General features: G+C 39.2%; 1 protein-coding gene across 2 annotated transcripts in view; it reads left to right on the top strand.

The window, feature by feature from the left end:
• The window catches only part of kcnh1a (potassium voltage-gated channel, subfamily H (eag-related), member 1a), an 81,207-nt gene extending 66,070 nt beyond the window's left edge, over positions 1 to 15,137 (top strand). For both annotated transcript variants that reach the window (XM_015944673.3, XM_015944674.3), the window contains 2 exons: positions 1,833 to 2,029; positions 7,455 to 15,137. In XM_015944673.3, the coding sequence (XP_015800159.3) occupies positions 1,833 to 2,029; positions 7,455 to 8,324 (1,067 nt within the window). In that variant the 3' untranslated portion in view covers positions 8,325 to 15,137. The remainder of the gene's footprint in view (positions 1 to 1,832; positions 2,030 to 7,454) is intronic.
• Positions 15,138 to 15,287: the final 150 nt, after the last annotated feature.

Here is a 15,287-nt window from a genome sequence, read left to right as displayed (position 1 = left end):
GATTGAACATGAAATGGTTAGGTTTTTTTTTTACATTTGTATAAATGCTTTTTAAGAGGTTATAATAGTGGTTTACATCGTCAGTATCAGACAGGGCCGGAGTGGGACACATTTTCAGCCCTGGAGTTTCAGACCCCAGACCGGCCCACTTAACAAATTATTATTAAAATCATGTTAGAACTTTATATGTATAGTCTACAAAAGCACACTACTCGGTAAAGTCTTGTAATTCAGTGCAAGAAAGAGTTGCTTTACAATGTAGGTTTATTTGAACATCAGTGCACATCTTCAACATTGTTCTTTACAACACATTCTCTAACAATATAACAATCTACATTCTGTTCAAACAGCTGTTCTGAGATTTTCAAACCTTCAAAATGAAATGACTCAGCACTCCCTTTCACACTTTTTCCAGTTTCCCTAGACTCACCTGCACACAATTAAAATAATCATCTGTAAAGCTTTAGCACATTTGATATGGAAAACACATTTTTGTAACCAATGAAAATATTTTCTATGGCAAAATATGCAGGCTTATTTAATTTTACTTTCATTCTAATAGCGATCTGTTGTGGGCTTTGTGCATTTACTAATAAAAATACATCAGGTCACTACTATTATTTGGACATTAAAATTATTATAATGAAACTGATGTTTGCACATGAGTTGGCTCACCTTCTATCCCAACAGGAGCAATACCCTCACTGCTGGCTCCTGGCTCTTCTTCTGACACTAAATCACATTGTGTGAAAATTGTCACAATTCAGCATTCATTTTCCTTTTTTACACTCTTTCTGATCAATGCTGAATCATCTAGCATTTTAGAACACTTTCATATAGAGCCAGGATAGTTTTCATCATATAAATTTTAATAATATTCAGTTCACTGACTCAATAAGTAATCCTACCTGTCCGCTCTGGAATGGTGGGTTTCTGCCTGGTGCTTATTAGGCCTACTGGATCTTGTGGGCTTCAAGACAGTTTGGTGGCATCAGTCACATCATACTGTTAATTATATTACATAACGTTAAGTCATGATGCCATATAATTCATTATTGATGCTTAATTAACTTGAATGGTGATTTGCAGCCGGTAAAGTTTAGCATCTTTACTTGCCTTACCCGTTTTATCTTCATTTGAAGTTAAAGACCGCAAGCTTGTTTGAGAAAAAAAGGTGCTCATTTTTGCACATTTAGCTGCATCTGTTTCCAGCGCTTTCCTCTTTTTAATTCTTGCCTTCTCCGCGCCACCCTTGCTCTTTCTACTTTCCATCTTTCCGTCAACTGCGTGGTCACGTGGTGCGCACAGGCGCATACTGGGGGGAAAAAACGAGCTGCAGCCTGCAGGTAGACAGCCGGGAGGAGCGTATGTGATCAGCCCGGCAGCCTCAGTGCCATGACTGAACACCGGCACCAAACAAAATAAAAATAAAATGATAAAAAACAAAAACGAGAGCACCGGCCCCATGCGGCCCAAACATCGCGCGGCCCACCGGGAATTCTCCAGACCCTCCCGATTAGCCACTCCGGGCCTGGTATCAGAAAAAGATAAACTGATGTTGAAAAAACATGAAATAAAAAGTACACCAACCCTTCCTTCTTAGAAAAAGGCCTTCAGAAGCTGGCAACCACAAATTAGTTCTCACAAAAGATGTATAACTTACTTTTTAAGCTTTATTAAATAATATATAAAGCATTTTATACGTCCTGTAGAAAACATAATGTCTTGAAAGAAGAATGGGCAGCATTACGTTTATGTGTTTGTTCACTTTGAGCTGTGTGGAGGACTTACTGGTATAAAAGCATCATCTCCCTCTCGCTCCCTCTCTGCAGGTAAGGGAGATGTATTTGGAGACGTTTTCTGGAAGGAGGTAACTCTGGCGCAGGCCTGCGCTAACGTCAGAGCTCTGACCTACTGCGACCTCCACGTCATTAAACGTGACGCCCTCCAGAAGGTGCTGGAGTTCTACACGGCGTTTGCCAACCACTTCTCCAGAAACCTGCTGCTCACATACAACCTGCGAAAGAGGGTGAGTGCCTCCTCAGATGGTCACAAGAAAGAGCTATTCACTCATTCATTCATGCGTGAATTTGGGCTTCGTTCCATTGTTTACAGACCCAGCTTTACAAACTGCAGCTCTTATACTTATAAGCCTATTGGAAAAAAAGAATTAAGTAAACTCAAAGTATTAGAACTTTTAAAATATGGAGTTTATTGAGTTTGGGCTGGATTTTCTTTAAATGCTACACATTAGCCTGGGTTATGAATTAAATATTATAGATTAATCAATGTCATGAATTCATAAGGGAGCCAAATCTCCTCCTACGGGCACTCAGGCTGCTGTGTTGAGCAGCAGCAGCAGCAGCAGCAGCATTAAATCAAAGTGTGTTTTACAAAGTAACACATGCTGCTGTCAGATAAAACTAATACAAACACAGTTTGTGGTGTCCCTGGCTTTTTGGCAGCAGTTTTAAATGATTTGCCTCGAATCCACAACCCTTCAAGTATCAGCAGGTCTCACGATTGTTTGGAATCAAAGCCTTCACTTCTCCAGATGATTCCTTACATATTCATCATTTTTGGTTTATCGCCGCAGTGAAAATATTTCCTTTGTTACCTTTCAGTGGCTCTAGGATTTTGTGATGTCCCTCTACACTTTTACTTCATTCAGTATTCTGGGACTCGTACTTTGCCTTCAGCTTTCTCCCACCACTCTGCAGCTTCAAGGAGACGGGCAGACATCTTCCCAGTTGACGCCTGCAGTTGTGGGTTTCTTTTTTCTCATCGAACGAGAGAGAAAAACACAGCTTTTTATTTGTTAAAAAGAGGTTCCAGAACAATAAGAGGGTCCTTTTCCAGCAGATTAGCATTTTTGTAGCTCCAGTTTTGTATTTTCTTCATTTATCTTGTGTCACAGGGTAAAAAAACACTCTGTTCCAGACTCGCAGCTTTGCATCTGCCATGGGGAACGCGGAGCTCCCGAGTGACAGCTCTGCTTGAGTGGTGGAGAAGACACAACAGAGGACTAAACAGAGACTTGGGGGAGTTTTTAGCAGACAGTTTATCAGGACAGACAAACAGTGCAACAAACCACTATTTAAAACTCATAATGAGGGGGGATTTCACAATATGTTGGTTTAATTTAAGTTACAGCATGAATTTGTAAAGAGCTAAAATAATCCACACTTTGTTTTCTTCAGAAACAAACTTTAACATGGATCATTTTTAAGTTTTATTCTGCAATTTGAATGGGACGCAATGCAATACTCACTTTTTGAATCATTTTGTGCAGCAATGTGGGTCTCTGCCTCTATAAACACTCCATGAATAAAATCCGTCCACTCAGTGTTTAGTTTTAGGAAGGATGTACCAAAAACAGGCCATTTCAAAAAGTCCTCTTTTGTGATTTCACAAAGACGGAAACCAGATTAGAACCACCTCTCATGAGTAAGCGAGAACTGCTGCTAGAGGAGCAGTGGCTCTACTCTGAGCCCCTCCTAGATTTGGGAGCTTCTCAGCTTATAGAAGCCTGAATGAGGAATGGAGGCGTGGCCAGCTCCAGCTTGTTTTTTTGAGTGATAGAGCCCTGAAACGAGTCATTCTGAATTAAACTGTCAAGAATTGTTAGGAGTGAGCCAGATCAGAGTTCAGCTTCAGACACCAGGATTTGGGGTGTTATTTCCTGATATTTGGACATCTGGCCTCTGATTGGATAACAGCAACGCGACTATACCACCGACTTGCAACATTGATGTTTTATATCCACAAATAACACAAGCCTGGAGGAGTTCTGTTGTGTGTTGGATTTGCTAATGCTAATGCTGTTTAGCTTCTACTAGCCAAGCCATTCTCTGCTGTTTCGTGGACGCTAAACCAACAACAGCCTTCTCCGTCACGAGTCAAGATGGGCGAGTCCACGAATGCCAGGCTTTTCAAATCCTAGAGTTTCACCGTCTGTTTTCTATCAGAAAAAATTGCAGGAAACAGGAATAAAAGACTATTTTTATGTTCAGCCCGCATGAAAAACTCAGTGACTGTTTATAATCAGAACTAATAATTCAAAAATGGTTTTTCAGTGAGAAGAAAAAAGCATATGTCTCCTATTAATTAACATACAACCTCAGTATCACATGTTTTCATGCAGAAGAAAAAAGTTCACATCCAACTCTGAAAAATTCAATCAACATGGACTCCTGGCTCCATGTTAGCGAAAAATCTTTTTTTTTTTAATCATGTAGAGTTTAACCCAAAGCTTCGTTCAGATGCACAACCACACTCTGCTCTTGAGGATCAAACTACAAAACATAAAAAGCAAAGCTGCTAACTCAGAGAAGACCAGAACCAAGCAGATGTTTACAGCTGCATTAGCAGTTAAAACAAGGAATATAACACCTTTATATAGAGTTAAAACCAGATAGGCCACTGTGAGTTACCCTCAGATATATTCAACAAAAGAAATGTTTAATATTCTTACTATCTGATGATTAATTAATGCTCATATAGTCAAAATCTGTTTGTTACACCATCCAAATGTTGCAAAAAGTCCACGCTGGAGACTGATTACGGCTGAGCTCATGCATCACCCATACATATAGGGAAATGTATATTTCACTTTAGTTTGAGCTTCATTATTAGACAGAAACTCAGAGAAATTAAACTACACACAGCAATAATGGATTAAACGTGCATCATTTGTGATTTGCACATATTTAATTGAACTTTGCAGAAAATCTACCTCTAATGATGAAAACTACAGCATGAGAAGATCATTACTGGAAGGTAATGTAGTGAGTTGGTGGTAATGGTAAAAAAAAATCATGAAATTAGTGATAATGAAGATCTCGTTGGGTTATTGCTCAGGTTCTGATTTACATTGCATTAATGAAAAATGTGTCTTTAAAGCCTTCACCGTGACACAGTCCATGCTTTATTTTAAACACAGTTTAATTAAACAGATATTATATATCATATTAAGTCAAACGGAACAGCTGTGATCAACACGACGAGTGTAGCTACCAATACTTACCTCATTCACGAGGTTCGTCGGCCCAGGAGTGCAAGATTGAAGTGCCTGCATATAAAGAAGCAATCTCATCTGCTGGATCAAAGTCGCTATATTTCCTAATGCATCCAACAGGGAAATCTATGGAATGAGATAGATGCAGCCTTTATATAGTTCTTATGAGATTGGGTTTTTAAGTCCAGCAGACATTATACATCAAGGCGATGCAAGGTAAAAAAAAGAAACTATTTTGCTTTGGTACCCCTTTACAAAAAAGGGTTCCTTTAACAACATTTCTGAAATTGTTAGCTATCAAGTGTCCTTAAGGTTAGGACAAAGAGCCATGGGGGAGGGTGGGTGTCTGCTTAGTAATGCATTACTTAATATTAACATCAATATTAATCAGTTGTTAATCTCACAGTTTATTAATGCTTAATAATGCACTAAACGTTAATAAAGAGACCCCTATTGTAAACTGTTAAACTTCTGTTACTGAATGATGACACTTTGTGCATTAGAGATGTTGTCATGCCTGGAGAATAGGGAATCATGAGAAACACAACAGTTAGTGTCAGAAATAGTAAAAACAAACAGAGGTAGCTATACTGAAAGATGATATAAGTGCTCTCAGGATATAAAAGTAATTTTCAGAAAAGAAATACCAAAATTAGATTAGATGCAATGTGTTTAAAGTAATGATAAAGGATTCTTGATTGTGTCTGTTTAAAAAAGGATTTCATTTTCTATTCCAAGTAAGCAAAAAAAAAGTCAGCTAATTGCTAATTTTCCAACTGGAATTCTTAGAATCCAAGTATCACTCATTCTTTGCTTTGTAATCGGATACAAAAAGAAAAAAGTCTTAATCTTGTTTTTCTTATTTTCCCTTTTAGACTTTGATCAAAAATACGAAATGGAAAAGGGTTAGGGTTAGGGTTAGCAGGACTGACTTCTTTGGCCCAACACCTGTCCACGTAAACCCAACCCTTTGAAAATCAAATTTGGTCCTGTGGCCCATTTTTCCATTTCACATTTTTGATCAGACACTAAAGTTGAAAGTTTGAAAAAAAAAACAGGACTTTTTTGTGTTTGTTGTATCTGATAAAAAATTATTTATAATACAAAAATAGTCTTTTTTCATTTTAGAATTATTGGTTTTTAATCAAAAATAGAAAGAATGAACGATACAAGAATTTCTCTGCATCATTCTGAAAAATCCAGCATCAGTCAGGCGTTCTCTAGCCAGTTGGTACCAGTGGTAGTGGTGGTATTTTTAAATATCCCATCCAGTTGTATCATTTACAAAGCTTTCAAACAAGCAGCATTCATTAGTGCACTGGTTTTTCTTAGATGGAGGCTTCTTTATTCCCATGCAAAAGCAATTTGTACTTTCTTCTTCCACTTTGTAATTTTTTTACTGCATGTTTTTCACCGAACAATCTTTAAGGTTTCGTGGAACGAGAAAGCTCTGAAAGCGTCAGTGAATAGATGTTGATTGAACATTTTTAGGATAGTCATCTTGTTTCCATAAGCTTTTATTATTGAAAGGCAAGCTTGTGAAAAAAGACAAAATAATGAAAAAATAACAATGTGTTTTTAATGTGTTTTTGCTCTAAATTGAAATTTGTCCATTAGCCGGGTAGGAAGCATACAGTGTTCCTTCAGCAGCTGAAGCCAGAGGCTTGATGTGAACTTTCAGTGTGTTAGAGGAATGGCCTCTTTAAATGTGACATTTACAAAGAACACACACTTTGAAATATTGACATACTTCCTCTCACAAATGCTGCAGCCAGTAAGATTGACCCTAAAACTGGTGTACTAGTGTTGCTCAATTAAAAGGGATAGTTTTGTTTATTAGTGGGGGAAGTGAATGCATCTGCAGTTATAATAGCCACTGGGCATCATTTTATTCACTTTCAACCACATTATGAAGGATGTTTCCAGAGATTAATGGTAAAAACTACACATTTTCACAATAATGGTTTACTTGAACTAGATTGTAGATTACTTGACTTTAGCATGAGTTTCAATAGCAGATCTGCATTGCAACACGGTTTCCAGCATATGAACAAAACAGTCTTCAGGTCTGTTTTCACTATCGGAACTTCTGGGTCATTTTATCAGACCTAACGGCAAGCACAGGTGTCCGTTTCGCCGGGCTGGCCTGAAAAAACAACAATGTTATTGACTAATGGGCATCTGACAGAATAAATGGATGCCTTTTGGCTCTGATGAGATGTTACTCAATACTGAAGCGGTTGTGATATGTAGACACCTTAGCAAAATCCTGAAATCCGGTTTTGTATGGACACACAACGGCTGAGATGTCTGAGTCAACGTATTTTCACCGTCACCAGCAAATTCCCAGAAGACCTATAGTGGACATGGGGTTTTTGCTCACATAAACAATGTCAGTTAGATTTATCGTTTATAAAACTTTTATTTTATGTTGCAGATTGTCTTCAGGAAGATTAGTGATGTCAAACGAGAGGAAGAGGAGCGACAACGGCGTAAAAACGAAGCCCCATTGAACTTACCACCAGATCACCCGGTACGAAAACTCTTCCAACGCTTTCGACAGCAGAAGGAAGCCCGCATGGCAACCGGGAAACCAGAATCTGATGAACAGGATGTGGAGAAAGGTCCAGTCTACGTAGATATCCCCATGGCTAAAGCAGCCATCACAACCACCAGCATCGTCACAGTAACAGAAAGTCCAGCAACACCTTCATCTTCAGTTCCTTCACCTTCAACACCTCCCAGCTGCCTTCCCTCAGATACCGCAAAGCTGCAGGTGCCATCCCCCATTTCTCTGGCAGGAATTCGGCCTGCTGAGCCGGCCAAAGTCAAAGGCTGGGGTCGCTTCAAGGAGTCGATGGCTAAAGCTGACAATTGGAATAAGGTGTCTAAAGCAGAATCCATGGAAACTTTACCTGAGCGGACCACTGTACACGAGTCACAAACATCTCTAAAGAAGACGGACTCGTGTGACAGCGGTATCACCAAAAGTGACCTACGCCTGGACAAAGTGGGCGAGTTCCGCATGACTCCTCAGGACCGCAGTCCTGCCCAGCCTCCAGAAACCAGGCATGCCTTCTACCCCATCCCAGAGCAGACTCTTCAGGCATCACTTCAGGAGCTCAAACTGGAGCTGAAGGATGACCTTAAGAACCTGAACGTTCGAATGTCCGGCCTTGAGGCGCAACTCGAAGAAGCACTTAAGCTTCTCAAATCCAGGAATTCGAGCACTGGCTCTCCGCAACCTCTTTTTGACATTTCTAGACCTGGTTCACCAGAACTGGACAAAGAGGACATCTTTTCTTGAAGGACAGAAGAATCTTCAGGTAACAAGAGATCCGTGAACTCAGCTGGGATCCAGTAATCCTGGGATTACTGGGATAGCTGAGGCTGCACAAGGTGCACCTTCTGTATCAGGTGTCAGAGCGGCCTGTGAGATTCACCGGCCTTTACAATAAGGCGTACCCGCCGGATAATGAGGAACCGTTGGCAATTCAAGGTCAGAGCCAAGATTTTGGTGTCGTAGCACTGAACACTTGAAGGTTACGTAACGGCTGACAGATCTATGTTTGTACATAATTTATTTTTCCACTGCGCTATGTTGGAAAACTAATTTTCTCAGTCTGGTTTTATCTTAACAGTAGATCTTACTGCAGAGTCATATCTGTTGGGAGGCTCCAATGGAGGCAGCATGACCCACTGGTTTATTATTGAATCACTCGTAAGAGATTCTTTGCATGTCATTTGAAATAGATGTGTACTTCTTATTGCAGACGGGGAGTAGTTGATGAATTGAGGCCGCACAGCGAGTCATTTGCATTATTTCACATTGACAGTGGGGAAAAGAACAGTTAAAACCGTCTCCGAGTGATTTCCTCAAACGCATCTCTTATTAAAATATGCCAGGATCATTATGAATTATACAACACATAACTCTGGCCAGGCAATCTGATTTCCAAAATCCTGTTTGAGCAGAGCTTACAATGTAATTTTCATAAACCGCTAATAGATGCGCTCCACGGAAAATGAATTTAAATGCTAACTAGTGAGGCGATGGTGAGGAAGCTACCCATCTTTCTTGAAGTCTGGTGTTTCTTAATTTAATTGGTGAACACATTCACCACATGCATCGTATACTGTTATATGGAGGGTATGTAATTCTAGCTTTGGGGATGCATATCATACTTTGATTATGCAAAGATGATCCTTCTTATGACTGCATCCTGCCTGCTTTTGCAACTCACGAGCACAGCAAGGATTGCCCATTGGCATAACTGGTCTAAAATAACATATATACATATATTTATATTTGCCTGCTCATTTAAAGGTGATCACGACAACCAAGTAATCTGCAAACTCTTTAAACCGTTTCTGTTGAATGCAGGTCCTGTGCATGTTTTCATGTTTATTTTTTGTTTGCTCAGCTTTTATTCAAACAGAATGGCTTTGCATGATTCACAGTTTCAACAAAACCGCCTTATTTATATAAAAATGATCTTTTATCTTGCCATAGTTTCTTTTCTGTCTGAAACAAGGTCCAGAATGTTATCTCTGGAGTTCTGCTTTTGCGTAATTATCCAGCATTGAGAAGACTTCAGAGATTCAGCACCATTTCCTTTAGCGCAGGTCAGCGTTGGCAGTTTTTGTTCCTCACAACCATTTCTGGAAAATCTGTTGATAAGATATCATCTGAATGATAATATATCATTCTGTCCTCTAAAAGAGGAGAAGCTTAAAAGTTGACATTTTGAGGTAAAATGTCCTCAACCAGGGAGTCAAAATGCAGATAATCTGAGTAAAATAGAAATAAAACCTGTTTTCCCCCCTAAAATAGTGCAAACCTAATCATGCACGATGGATTTTAAAAAGCACTAATTATAGGCGTGAGTTTTTTCAGCCTGTTTGCCAACAATGTTGCATGTTTACATTTACTCATATTTATATTTCCTGGTTAAAAACCTGTGTACATATCAGAGAATCAGGGTTGGTGGCATGAACTTTTATCTAGAAAGCAACAGAACAGAATATTTAATCAAAGGGGAGTTATTTTTTATTTTGCTGCAATTCTGCAATTTTCACAACTTTAATTTTCATTGGAGCATATTTTTAGATGCCATTGCATGTGATGACATTTTATTTGACATGTGTTTTGCTTTTTTTAACAAGCAACTTTTGCCAGATGCAAACAGATCGCACAAATCTGCATCTTAAATCTAAGAGGAACCCATTTTGTTGCTTTTTTCATGTTTCAGCTTCAGCAAGGACTCTTTAATGAGAGGTATACTTAAAGGTTATACCAACAAACTCTAAAGAAACTATAAATATGAATTTAATTGACATCAGATTTGCACTTCAGTTCAATAAACCTGTATTACTAGATTTATTCTCTGCCCTTCAGTGAGAAACAAAATCTCTTAGTGCAGCTTTGTGATAAATGAAACACAACTTTAGATAAATGAAGAAATATTTCATGAGTTCTGCTCTCAAGCAATACAATTTTAGAGTAAAAAGTGAAATTTTGTGCTAAAAGATTAAACAATGACCTTTAAAATAACTAAAGCAAAAATATTTTATGATATTTGATAAATGTGTCAATCTATGTAGTTTTATTGGCAGATAAACACCAATGTATGGATTGTAGTAACCAGAATCATTGTATTATATTTGTCAGCATTTACAGCAGAGTCATATTCAAATAACCAGTAAACCAGGAGATCTGATGGGTCACGCTTTAGTGTGTATTGACATTTGAAGAGAATCACACCCTCTAGTCTATAATATTTATTCTTCACTTGGATCGTTTATGCTGCCTGCATGCTTTTTCTTTTACCAGACAAAAAAGACGAGCTGAGTGGAAAAAGATGCTGAGGTTTCGTTGCCTCCATTTCCATTAAAAATTCAGCCTGCATAAATAAGCGGGCATGTCATCGCTGAAGTGAGAGCTTGTCTGGTTTGGAACCAGCATTTTGTTATGTATTTCTTTTTCTGGATGCACTTTAATCAGAATTTTACCATTGGGATAGAAAAGGCTCATAAAGTTCGTTTCAAACCACAGATAATTTATAAAGTTGCAGCTCGCAAAGGAGGTCAGTGCTGAGGAATGCAGAAAGGGTGGAGAGATTATGTCAGGGCAGAGAGAATCTATCCAGTCCTCGGATATCTAAAAGTGTTATGACTATAATTATATGGAGCTTTTATGGTTAAAGAGCAAGTCACCCCCATAAGCTATAAATAAGTGTCTAATAGTACTGTGGACATCTGTAGTCATTCTTTTGTATTTTAGTGCATTTTACTTAAAATACAAATATTCTGCATAAAATCCATCAGTGTAGCATCCTCTTCAGGTTAAAAGTCTGCAATACATTTGAATTTGAATCTGCCATCTCTGTTGGCTAACCGGGGATCTGTGGCATAAGCTGTTACCATGTGACGTGGCTGCACTACTGTCGTCGGGAGCAGCCATGCTCCTGGCTGGCTCGGCCATAGTGGCCTTGGGAATGTCACGGGCTGATAGGAAATGGTACGGCTCAAGCCTAATTTATACTTCTCCGTCAGCTTGAGTGAGGAGTCGTGCACATGAATTGAGGGAGATGTTTTCTCTTCTCCATCACCTGGGGAGAGTTGCACAGCTATTCCCCGCCCAGACAACAGGGTGTAACACATTTCTGGGGTACCCTGCCACCATTATGGCTATGTATCCAGTCCAAGACAGTGTATGTACGATTGTGTTTACATAGTTTTGATGTAATTCAGAGGCTTTTTAAAATAAACAAAATTGTTCCTCATTCTCCTCCACCTCTTCATGCGATCTGCCCCTTTAAACTCACGTTTCTCCTCATTTCCGTAAATGAACAAAACCCTTGCTCCGTGCCTTTGTACCCCTTCAGTCACAGGGGAATAAATAAAACTAATATTGTCAGACTTTTTTCACAAGGCGCTCTTCAATCTGTTCCGGGTCTGCCCCTAAATATCTTTTTATTTTTTGAGGGGGCAATGGCGGTGCTGTTGAAGGAAGAGGTGTCGGGACCAACCACAACGTTGTGGTCTCTGTCACTTGAAGCGCCTCATGATTTTTATCTTGAGAAGCGCTATAGAAATGACCTTTTCTTCTTCTACTTGTGATGGATAGATACAAAATTGGGCATGTCTCTGTCACCCTCTGCAAGCCTGTCAGAAAGCTCTTGTGCAGACGCGTTATGGCATTGCATGTCTCCATACTGACGGAGACGTTTACATTAAGCTTCAGGAGCGCTCATGTACTCCAAAAATCTTTCCTCTGGTGAAGGAGGTGTAGCAAGATCCTCCAGACTAGGAAGTATGCTGCTGTGTCTCCGTCCAAGCAGGATGTATGTGTCTAATAGCGGCTCAATAGCTAATCTCCAAGTGGAGGTGTGGGTGTCCTCTTGGTCCACCAGGCAGCACCTCACTGTGGAGCAAAGAGGAACTGTGGGTGGTGTCAGAATTGGGGGATGGGGGGGCTTGCTCTTTAAAAATATGGGATGTTCAATATTGGCTTTTTCACTAACATAGTCTGATACCAATATATGTGGGGTCCTTCCCCTCAACAAAGAACATATTTTAGGTAACTTACATCACATTATCTTCTATCATGCTAAACTTTAAACATAATTTGTGCAAAACAGGACAACTACTTCAATTTAAGTTAGGCCAGTTGAAATAGCTCACAAATTAAACATTGGATCTGCCATATTTTGACATTTTGAAAGAGCGGAGAGGTAGATGAAAGGTTTGATGTATAATATGTGCATGGTATGTAAAAGTTGCGTCATTAAATGAGTAAAAACCGATCCTGATGATTTCCGATATTACATTTTCTGGCCAGTATCAGCCGATTATGTTGGTAGACTGGTGAAATCGGACATCCCTAATAAAAATGACAGACTGGGCAGAAACTGATGTCCTGTGAGCGTATAGAATTATTGTTAACTCTTCCTTTTACAGTGCCCTAATTACTAAGTACTTACATGGTAATTACTAAATGACAACTTTCACTAATCCAGTGAAAAAACATCCAGTTATAGTTTAAACCATAACATTTCTCAAGTTATTTCTGCCTCTCACTACAATTACTGCAAAGCGGGAGCGTGTTGAGTCCGCTCAGCTGATGAAATAAAGTTAACTTGTGTCTAATCAGCCCCTCTGAAAAGATCTCCTTTTAAAAATCAATGCCTCCAACTGCTGCCATTCTTCACTCTTTGATTTCATTGGATTTTCTTCAAGGTTGATTCCTCTGGTGAAGAAGTTCGGCCTCTCAGCACGTCAATAATCTAGATCCAACATACCGATAAAATCCAACTAACTATGCAACACTACAGAAGGAAAACTGGATTAGACCTCCGCCACGGGCCCCGGTCACTGTGCTAAGCACCAAATCAGCACAATTCAAATCGTTTTCCTCTTCATATCTAGCCAACAGTGTGACATTTTGTTCCCTCTATTAAATTCATCTTGTCTTTATTGATCGCTTTGGTGGTAAAACTGTAAATGAATCATGTTATAGTTGGATTGTAGTCGTGTAGATCGTGTTCAAACTAAAGCAGCTTTAAAATTTAACCTCAAGTGGAAACTGTAAATCTCTGAATGTCACAGAAGTTTAAGCGAAAACAAACAAAAATAACCTGCACTGACTTTTATTAACAACTTTTGTTCTAATCCAACAAAGAGCAGATATAGTTTTACAACTGAAGATTTGTTGGATTTTAAGATTCGTAAAATGCTCTTTGAATTTACTCATGATGAAGCTTTGAATAAACTCTCTTGTTTCACCAACGACACATGAATGGAACAGCTGATATCTGTAAAGTATTTTTGAAGCTTTTATTTTAAACGACACAAACTCAGACTCTTAAGTGCGTCCTCCCGTGTTCGTTATGCTGCTATGTTTTGTTAGAATTCAATCGGTTAAGCTTTTGGCTTTGTTGGGAACATTAGAGCATGCAAATTTCATTATTTACTTTTTTACAAATCAGATTGTGCCACTGCTTGAAAGCTTTCCAACAGTCAAGACTTGTGCATTTTAAAACATCCCGATTCAAGGTAATAAATATACTAAAACGGGCTGAAATTCACAAGAAAATTCAGATCCCTGAGAGCAATATGTAGCTGTGTTTTAACGTCTCTTTTAAAATGCTTAAAACCTTAAGCTACTGCACTAATTCCACTCATTAACCCTCACATTACTGCAGTCATTATCAGTGATCATGACTCTGAAGCATGCAAACTTGTGCCTTCATAACCCCCTCCCCCTCAGCCTGCAGAAAGTAAAGCAGTGCTCAAAATCCAAAAACTACAATTTGAACGAAGTTCTATTTTTGTGGTCAGCTGTAGAAGAGCTGCCTCTACCCACAGAAACCAACACGTAAATATGCACAAGTTAGAAAGCAATGTTAAGATAAAGAGATATGTTTGAATTTGATGTTTGTATTATGCACATCCCTCCGTTCACAAGTCCTGTAGTGAGAAATGTACTATTTCAAGCACAATGGGAACTCTTTGTTATGAAATGTGACATACTGTGCTCTTCAGAATAAATATTTTCTACATACAGCTTCATGTCTCTTTTCCCTGAGGGATTTGTGCCGTGTTGGTCATTTTGGGGCTTTATTTTTTATTTTTTTGCAGCTCACCTTGCAGGCAGGACTCGTCTCTTAAGAAGCTGTAACCAGAGCAGGGGTTTTCTCCAGCTGATCTTCTTATGTCAGATAAACCTCACACTTTTGTGCTCATTTAAGAGGATTCTTCACTGACCCACCCCCCAACGCTGACGCTGATCCAACCACAGATGTGATAATCCCAAAGAAAGAAATCAAGCTAATGGAAGCACCTGAGGCAGAACAGAAGACAGCAAACTTGAATGGTGTGCAGACAGAATGGCTTTTATTTAAAGACAAATAACAGATTGTCATTGGTTATATTTATGTAAACAAGTCTGACATGAAACCCACTAATCCTCCTGAAGCCCGAATCTCACAGCTTTATTTACTGCGCTACATAAATAACACAAGGGTGAGAATGTATTTGACATGTTGAAATCTCTAAACTCAGAAAAGCAGGACAAAGATGACTTTAATGAAACAGTTTCTTATTATAGGCCCGTTTCCACCATCAGAGCTTCTGGATCATTTTACCGAACCTTCTGGACATGTGTGTGACTCCATGGCCCATTTCAGGGAACAACGGAGCACATGCACTGGGGAATGTACTCGGTAAAAGGCCTGGTAGAGTCACTGGGTGGGAATTAAGGTTACCT

This window comes from Nothobranchius furzeri, chromosome 12 (assembly GCF_043380555.1).
Source record: "Nothobranchius furzeri strain GRZ-AD chromosome 12, NfurGRZ-RIMD1, whole genome shotgun sequence".
NCBI classification, from domain to species: domain Eukaryota; kingdom Metazoa; phylum Chordata; class Actinopteri; order Cyprinodontiformes; family Nothobranchiidae; genus Nothobranchius; species Nothobranchius furzeri.
This window is presented reverse-complemented; position numbering and strand designations above follow the sequence as displayed.